The sequence below is a fragment of the Haliotis cracherodii genome, unplaced genomic scaffold, assembly GCF_022045235.1.
Source record: "Haliotis cracherodii isolate W230 unplaced genomic scaffold, xgHalCrac1.p SCAF_19, whole genome shotgun sequence".
In the NCBI taxonomy this organism is placed as follows: Eukaryota; Metazoa; Mollusca; class Gastropoda; order Lepetellida; family Haliotidae; genus Haliotis; species Haliotis cracherodii.
In genome coordinates, this window is record NW_027266274.1 from 8,146,648 (window position 1) to 8,156,052 (window position 9,405).

Here is a 9,405-nt window from a genome sequence, read left to right on the forward strand (position 1 = left end):
CCTGTGTAGATACAACTCCTGTGTAGATACAACCAACACCTGTGTGGATACAACACCTGTGTGGATACAACTCCTGTGTAGATACAACACCTGTGTAGATACAACACCTGTGTGGATACAACACCTGTGTGGATACAACACCTGTGTGGATACAACTCCTGTGTAGATACAACCAACACCTGTGTGGATACAACACCTGTGTGGATACAACTCCTGTGTAGATACAACACCTGTGTAGATACAACACCTGTGTGGATACAACACCTGTGTGGATACAAAACCTGTGTAGATACAACACCTGTGTGGATACAACACCTGTGTGGATAAAACACCTGTGTGGATACAACTCCTGTGTAGATACAACACCTGTGCTGATACAACACCTGTGTGGATACAACACCTGTGTGGATACAACACCTGTGCAGATGCAACACCTGTGTAGATACAACACCTGTGTAGATACAACACCTGTGTAGATAAAAACACCTGTGTAGATACAACACTTGTGTGGATACAACACATGTATATGTCGGACAATGCAGCCACATTTATTTAGTGAGTGAGTATTTTACGCCGCGTTTAGCAATATACCAGCAATATCACGGCGGGGGACACCAGAAATGGGCTTCACACATTTTACCCATGTCGGGAATTGAACCCTGGTCTTCGGTGTGACGAGCGAACCATATTATGCTACCCGACCGCCCCACATTTGTTTAGGTACTTGGTTTATGTACGGGTTAAACTTGGAAGTTAGATAAAAAATGGACATTGTACCCTGATCTCATCTCACCTGACCTGACAACATGCTGCAGGTATGTTTAGAATGTCGACTGTTGTGACGGACCCGTCAACGTTGTGCAATAACTCTCCGCATACTGGGACGACATTCTATAAGGATATCAATACAGGAATAACATTCTTTATGACTTTGCGTAACCATTATTGGGGCAATTAAGCCTGATACCCACTGTAGACGTTCGGGAAATTAAGGCTGATACCCAGGGTAGACGTTGGGGAAATTAAGGTTGATACCCAGGGTAGACGTTGGGGAAATTAAGGCTGGTGCCCAGGGTAGACATTTGGGAAATTAAGGTTGATACCCAGGGTAGACGTTGGGGAAATTAAGGTTGATACCCAGGGTAGACGTTGGGGAAATTAAGGCTGGTGCCCAGGGTAGATGTTGGGGAAATTAAGGCTGGTGCCCAGTGTAGACGTTGGGGAAATTAAGGCTGATACCCAGGGTAGACGTTAGGGAAATTAAATCTGATACCCAGTAGATGTTGGGGAAATTAAGGCTGATACCCAGTGTAGACATTGGGGAAATTAAGGCTGATACCCAGTGTAGACGTTGGGGAAATTAAGGTTGATACTCAGGGTAGACGTTGGGGAAATTAAGGCTGGTGCCCAGGGTAGACATTGGGGAAATTAAGGCTGATATCCAGTGTAGACGTTGGGGAAATTAAGGCTGATACCCAAGGTAGACGTTAGGGAAATTAAGGCTGATACCCAGTGTAGACGTTGGGGAAATTAAGGCTGGTGCCCACTGTAGACTTTGGGGAAATTAAGGCTGATACCCAGGGTAGACGTTGGGGAAATAAAGGCTGGTGCCCAGGGTAGACGTTGGGGAAATTAAGGCTGATACCCAGTGTAGACGTTGGGGAAATTAAGGCTGATACCCAGTGTAGACATTGGGGAAATAAAGGTTGATATCCAGTGTAGACGTTGGGGAAATTAAGGCTGATACCCAGTGTAGACATTTGGGAAATTAAGGTTGATACCCAGGGTAGACGTTGGGGAAATTAAGGCTGGTGCCCAGTGTAGACTTTGGGGAAATTAAGGCTGATACCGGGGTAGACGTTGGGGAAATTAAGGCTGGTGCCCAGTGTAGATATTGGGGAAATTAAGGCTGATACCCACTGTAGACATTGGGGAAATTAAGGTTGATACCCAGTGTAGACGTTGGGGAAATTAAGGCTGGTGCCCAGGGTAGACGTTGGGGAAATTAAGGCTGATACCCAGTGTATACATTGGGGAAATTAAGGCTGATACCCAGTGTAGACATTGGGGAAATTAAGGCTGATACCCACTGTAGACATTGGGGAAATTAAGGCTGATACCCAAGGTAGACGATGGGGAAATTAAGGCCGTTAGCAACGGGAGACAGTGGAGAAAATAGGCTGATAGCAAGGGCAGTCAAGGGGCACAGTAAGGCTGATACGAGAGGTATACATTGGGAACATTAAGGCTGATTGAGACCTGTAAATAAGAGTATTAAAATAATTCTTACAAATATTGTTTTTCTGGAAATGCAAGTATGCATCTCACAATAAACGGTTCGCCCCAAATGTTTCTAGGTTTGTCAGCACCATACCCGTGCTCGTGGGTTTCACCGAAGTGGTAAACTTCTGAGACCTGCATCACTTCGGGCTTTCCTCCCACATTAAGCTGACACGCCGCGATATAACTGGAATACTGTTAAAAGCGGCGTAAAACTCAACTCACTCACTCACTCTCACAATAAAAAAAAAAAGTATGACCAGACCTATTCCATTCGTAAATGACTTAGGACCACGTAAATTATTGTGCATATCGCTGGTAGTGAACGGTGCCGGAAAGTAAGTGGCCCTTTTCGGGGGCCACCCTTGTTTATCGTGAAACTAGAACAATTCATTATTTACACCACGTAATTACTTATCCAAATCCCTAGGAGATAAAACATGTCGACAGCCGGTTCGTTTCCCTCCACGGGTAGCACGTGCAAGCACCATTCTTGGTGTTCTCTGCTAATACAAGCCTGGAACACTGCCAAAAGCAGCGATAGGTCACACCCACTCATACATACAGGTGCGCGCATACATACACACTCATGTACATTCATATATGAACGCATACATACATACATACATACATACATACATACATACATACATACATACATACATACATACATACATACATACATACATACATACATACATACATACATACATACATACATGTGCGCGCACACATACACACTCATGTACGCATGCACATTCATAAATGAACGCATACATACATACATACATACATACATACATACATACATACATACATACATACATACATACATACATACATACATACATACATACATACATACATACATACACACTCATGTACGCAGGCACATACATAAATGAACGGACACACACATACATACAGGTGCACGCACACATACACACTCATGTACGCAGGCACAAACATAGATGAACGCACACATACATACATACATACAGGTTCGCGCATACATACACAATCATGTACGCAGGCACATACATAAATGAACGCACGCACACATACACACTCATGTACGTAGGCACATACATAAATGAACGCACACGCACATACATACATGTATGACAAATGACTAATGCATATCAATTACATAATATGGCCTTATTCAATTTCAAGGAACATTATCCAATGCAACATAACATTAAAGAACTAAATTATTCGCAAAATGACTATAGGGATTGTGATATATTACGTGTACTACGCGTTTTCCGTAATTGTCAGACAACCGAAAATACCACACATTCACAGGTCTCAATTACACACACATATCCAACTTTGTGAGAGCAGTGACTAACGTGAACAGATAACGTTACAAAGAAGTGAAACTAGGAACCAGGAAAACTTCACCTGACAAGGAAGGACGCGATGTCGGACGACGCGACATACACACAACTATGAAGCTACCGTACCAGCTCTACGGAGTCAGTGATAGATGGCCCTGGTGTCACACGCGAGCAAATCGCCTGTTTGTGTCTTCATGCAGCTAAACGGAACACCTGCATGAGTCAGTATCTCAGGTAAGTCACGCTTCATTGACTACAGGTGAGAGACGCGCAGGTAGATAGCAGTGACAACCAGTGCAGGTAAGCATGTAATGCGTTACACATTTTTTGATTTTATCTATAGATTGTTTCGTATAAATGAGAGGGATTTATTGTTTTATGTGTTCATGGTTGTAATTGACCCACATTCCCGAGTGTACACGTAATGCGGATATGTTAAGGTCTGTAGTTCACTGACAACGTCTGACTCATGCGGTGTTAATGTTTAATGTGATTTTTAATGTGAAAAACGTGTCGATAGGTAGTGCTGTGTTTAACCAAGCATTAGCACGCTATTAGCCGGATTCGGCGCATATTGATTAACGTTTATAAAATTTAGTTCTCCTGAGACATAAACAAAAGTTACCTGTGGAAGATCTAAACACTGATATTAACCAATAACTGGTAAACAATGATACTGGTCGCACCATTATTACATACATTAATTAACCTCTCAGAAACGAAGAGTCATACAAACACATATGTGCATAGTTTGAATAATAACTTAACAATGCACTGTTTCAAACGAAAACACACTATGTTGTCAGGTTTAAAACGATCCAGCAAGAGTGTAGCTATACCAATATGAAGTTAAAGGAATTGACATTTATGTGTTTGGCGGGTGGGTGTTCACACAATGGTCGCCTCACAACATGTAAACATAGCAAACCCATAACAGAGTACCCTTGTAGAGCACCGTACACACCAAGGTTGTGCTGTGAAAGGAATATAAACACTCAGGCCCAACATTGTGGCTGTAGGCATAGTAAAAAGATCGGTGACATGACGATCACTCATGAACGTATCAATTCAGAATATAGAATCAAAAAAGTGAGAGAGCAAGAAAAAGTATGGTTAATAAATTAAAAAAATATGCATGTACAAAGAAGCGTTTACAATATTTGATTAAATCATTGTCGTGATTGGATAGTTTGTTTCATGAGTGTTGGTCTGTTCATCGCACAACGGAATGTGCTTTTAGCAGAGTTTTCGTTCCGATTATGGTGTGGGTTTTAGCGCTTTTATTTACGGTTGTGTACATGGAGTGTTTGTTATAGGCGAGGGGAGTGAAGATCACAGAGTTCCAGCCCAGAAGCAACCCAGGTGGGGGATTCCAGAGAATCGTACCCAATCAGCCACTGTCTTTGCCATTTGGATGAAATGATTTCCCTCCTGCCGCTACACGGGCAGGGTGCCATGCCCGTTCATGGTCTTGGAAACTCATCTAAGGGTATTGTATGACATATGTATTAATACATACATGTAGCAAAAGAGGGTGAATAGAAAAAGCGAACAGTCAGATTTTAGGTTCTTTAAAAAAAAATGAATTGTCCCAAAAAGCTTGAAACAGAATTTATGGTTCAGACTGTTGAAAAAAAAATGTCAGCCGCAAGAAAGACATTGCTGCAAGATGCTTTTTTAAGAAAACAAAATTTAGGATCATAGTTTTAATTAAACAAACATCTGGTTTTGTAACTGTGGCTGAAAAAGTGTCCAGACTCAAAACAACCGCTCCCAGTGCAATCGTTCTACTCAAATATATACTTGCAGACTTCTCATAAGCTAAATTATATGGACAGTTTGTTTATAAAGGACTCACTTTCTCCTACTTCATGCAGATATTTGCTAAAAAGGATTGTTATCCATAAAGTTGGATGCTTTCTGATTAAGCCAGCAACTTCTAGAATGCCATTCAAACAGTTGATACAACTATATATATATATGTTGTTACAGATATGGCCACGACAGCACGAAGGACCAGACACATCGGCTCTGTAGACAACTGGCAGAGTGGAAAGACAGTTGTGGAGTGTAACATGCACATGCTTACGTCAGGAGTATCATGTGACGTCACCTTCCTTGTAGGCCACGATGGTCAGAGTGTCAGCGCCCATCGATTTGTCCTCATCAGTCGCAGCTGTGTGTTCGCCGCCATTTTGTCCGAGATCAACCGTGTTGACACCGACATGGCCATCCCTGACATTGAAGCGGATGATTTCCACACCTTCCTCATGTAAGGAGCTGTCATTTAGACATTGTTATGTCGAACCTAATGTGACCAGGGAAATCGTTCTAATCATCACTTTGGACTTTCGTCACATTCTGTTCGAAATGGCAGAGTATATGTAATTATGTTTGGAACAGTGACTGGGTATTCAATGTAATAACCTCAAATGTAACCCCTCAACAAACTGCGATAAAACTGTGCCTGACAGTATTTATGTTTTGAGGTGAGGTGAAATGGGGCTTAACGTCGCGTCCAAGATTATTGCACTTATATAGCGACGTGCATGTACGTGTGTGTGTTTGTGTGGCTGCTTGTACTAGTCCGGACTGATGCCGATGTATAGTGCTAGCTCACTGAGATACCATGCCGCAGTTTAACATGAATACCCCACTCATACACAGTATACTGACTCCGAGCCGACCAGTCCTTGTTTTAGCCCCTTAATGTCGAGCGCCAGACAGGGTAACAAGTACCATCTTTTAACGTCTTTTGGAATTACGCGGTCGGGGATCGAACCCCGAACCCTCCGCTCTCCGGGCGGACGCTGTACCATTAGACCACGGAGGCGGTCATGTATGTTTTGAATGATTCAATGATCTATAAAATGACCATGTTTGATTGCGTTAATAACGACGGGGTGGTGGTCCTGCTCTTTAGTCAGGACTGAAATATTTATGCATGAGTGAATGAGTTAGGTTTGACGTCATTTTTAACAGTACATATGATATGTAACGGCATGTCAGCTGAAAATGTGAGGAAAACAGAAGGGGGACAGGTTGTAGGCTATTAATTATAAGTTGAAACCAACGATCACAAGTGTGCTGGTGATAGACCAATGATCAAAAACCGAGCTAACATGGCTTTCAAACCAACGATCAGCGGATCATGACATGACAAAGGGATGCAACTCAGTTTCACAGCGAATTGGATCACTCACATATCCGTGTTCCTGATAATGATAATATGCGTATCCCTTTATGGCTTATTTCATAAATAATGCATGTAATAATATTTTCTATCAGTAACTTCAGTTTCTCTCTTTTATTTCAGATACCTGTATACAAATGAGGCCGAGATCGACCCCAAGAATGCAACATCATTGTTGTATGCAGCCCGGAAGTATGGTGTCGGTGGCCTTGAGGACGAGTGCGTGGACTATCTCAAGGAACATCTCACTCCTCTGAATGCTTGTATGATTCTTGAAGCAGCATTCCAATCCAACCAAATGAAGTTGTACAGCAAGGCACTGAAGATGATCCATAGAAACGGCGAGGAGTGCCTGAAGACGCCGAGTTTCCTTGTTCTTAGTCACACCTGTGTTGACCAGATTGTACGCTCTGATGATTTGGTAGCTGAGGAGACTGATGTGTTTGAAGCTGTTGATAAGTGGGCGGAAGCTGAATGTAAACGTCAGGAGTTTGAGATCACACCAAGAAATAAGAGACAGATTCTTGGTGATGTTCTCATGTGTGTTAGATTTCCACTAATGGAATCAAAATACTTTGTCGACACTGTTGGAGCAAGTGGATTACTTGCTGATGATGAGAGATTGAAAATATTTGTTCATAATTTATTTCCGGAGAAGGATATAAAACCGTTTAACAAAGACGAAAGAAAAGGGCAACGTGGAAGTTCAAAAAGGAGCAATAAGACCAATGGTAGTATGAGTTATAGGGAGATGAGTTCAAGAGAACACCGAACACTTCCTAAGATAAATCATCCACTTGGGAGCAGGACACATCGAGGGTTTGCTGGGAAGAGTCGCGAAGAAGAAAGGAACGATTTTGATGATAACAGTGAGACGGAAGACAGGCATGAAGGAAGCTTAAAGGAGCATAGAAGAAGTAAAAAGGAGCATCACAGAGAAGCTCGAAGGAAGAAAGGCAAGAGGAAGGTATGCAACAGGACGGAAAATAGATTCAGGGTTCAATCATTCGGGAGAAACTGTCGTGGTCGAGAATGGGAACCTTTGAAATTCCGATGTCGTGAGGAAATTGAGTTTTGTGGCTTTCTCTTGTTTGGGCCTTGTGATGATGATGTCGCAACCTATGACGTAGAGGCTCACCTTACAGACGAGTTCAACGTTGAGATCGCTGGTTCCAATATTGCGTCTTCCTACAAGGCCAAAAAGGAAGATGTGATATTTGAAGTCATGTTCCCCTCATCGATCCATCTCGCGTCCCGAAAGTGGTATACGCTCAATATCTTGATCCGTGGCCCGCCATCCATGTACGGTTCCGATGCCAAAGAGCGCATGATCTCCCATGGCGTTACGTTCGAATTTCAGCAGGTGGAATCACGAGCAAACAGAAATGACCAATGCCAGGTTCCATACCTCTTGTTTACAAAAGTGTGAGGAGAGTCTGAAAAACTGACTTATGTGAATTTTATATTTTATATGTTGTTCATCACATTAAAACCCGATCTTATTACTCGCTACCGCCCACAAAGATCTGAGGACCTCGCGTCAGAACGGCTATTCATCCGACCAATCAGAGAGACGTTTAATAGATTGGGAATTTGAAAATCTGAATGTGTTTTCTCCTCATGCACCACGAAAAGGTTGACGCGAGGCATTCTGAATAACAGTAGGATAGTGAACATTAAGGTTTGACTTTACTGAAATACCGTATTCGACGTAATAAGCACCCTGCTCTAATAAGCGCCCACGGCGATATTTGCTTATATATTGGCTAGTGAACAATCCCATTTAGCACCCCTTCCGATCGATCAATGTACATAAGCCTTATTTACTCGCGTATAATACGCACTCGTGTGCTACATGCACCCTTAATTGTGGGCAATTACATTCTGGAAAATATATCTGTCGTATATAAACATTGCAGGCTGTCAGCATAAACCACGAAATTTATCTTTCAACTCTGTTTTTTTCCCCAAAGTAATATTCTAATAAGAGCCCCCTATCACTCATTTTGCGAGTGCCCTGGGCGCATATTACGTCGAATACGGTAGTTTTTAGAATTGGTATGTGTGGTCAGCCTTCTACAGTCGGAGGAAAGACAGGTGGCCAAGTCGTCCCATAGACGTGCCCGAAATGCCAGATTCGTCCTGATTATGTTTCTAGGTTTGTCACTACCATACCCGTGCTCGTTGAGGATGTGCCTCGATCTGTGTAGTGACGTCTCCGGGTGTAGATGCAAGGCATTAGTCTTAGGTAGAACAGAGTGGAACCTCTGTCAGTCAGGACACCGACAGTCCAGCAAGCCTTCATTTGAACGTTGGATTTCACGTATACTAATCTGGACGATAGCACTGTGTAAGTACGAAAACCCAACCGTATCTCGATTTTGGTCCTAGATATATCCCCACAAATCCCGTGCTCCTGCTTCCGACCACGAGTACACGTCAAAGAGCTGATATGCCATGATAAAGTGAGAGGTTGTTCATAGCGGCATACAATATAATTCACTCAGTCGTTGTGAACGATACCGTCTGGACTCTGGGATACTATGAGATACCACATACATGCAACAATATTTCTTGTGTATATGTTTA

General features: G+C 42.6%; 1 protein-coding gene across 2 annotated transcripts; it reads left to right on the top strand.

Moving 5' to 3' along the window:
* Positions 1–3,887: 3,887 nt before the first annotated feature.
* On the top strand, positions 3,888–8,745 carry LOC139467071 (BTB/POZ domain-containing protein 2-like). Of its 2 annotated transcripts, none has more exons than XM_071248788.1 (4): positions 3,888–3,923; positions 4,940–5,112; positions 5,616–5,895; positions 6,940–8,745. In XM_071248788.1, exons 2-4 carry the CDS (start codon positions 5,043–5,045, stop codon positions 8,243–8,245), a joined length of 1,656 nt encoding a protein of 551 aa, XP_071104889.1. In that variant the 5' UTR covers positions 3,888–3,923; positions 4,940–5,042; the 3' UTR covers positions 8,246–8,745. The 2 variants fall into 2 exon arrangements, with proteins under 2 accessions (XP_071104889.1, XP_071104890.1); XM_071248789.1 differs by lacking the exon at positions 3,888–3,923 and adding an exon at positions 4,703–4,730.
* The last annotated feature ends 660 nt before the right edge of the window (positions 8,746–9,405 follow it).

Coding starts and splice junctions, on each gene's coding strand:
- LOC139467071 (XM_071248788.1), top strand. CDS start 5,043: ATGATTTCCCTCCTGCCGCTACACGGGCAGGGTGCCATGCCCGTTCAT. Junction 5,113..5,615: donor TCTTGGAAACTCATCTAAGG/GTATTGTATGAC, acceptor ATGTTGTTACAG/ATATGGCCACGACAGCACGA. Junction 5,896..6,939: donor GATTTCCACACCTTCCTCAT/GTAAGGAGCTGT, acceptor CTTTTATTTCAG/ATACCTGTATACAAATGAGG.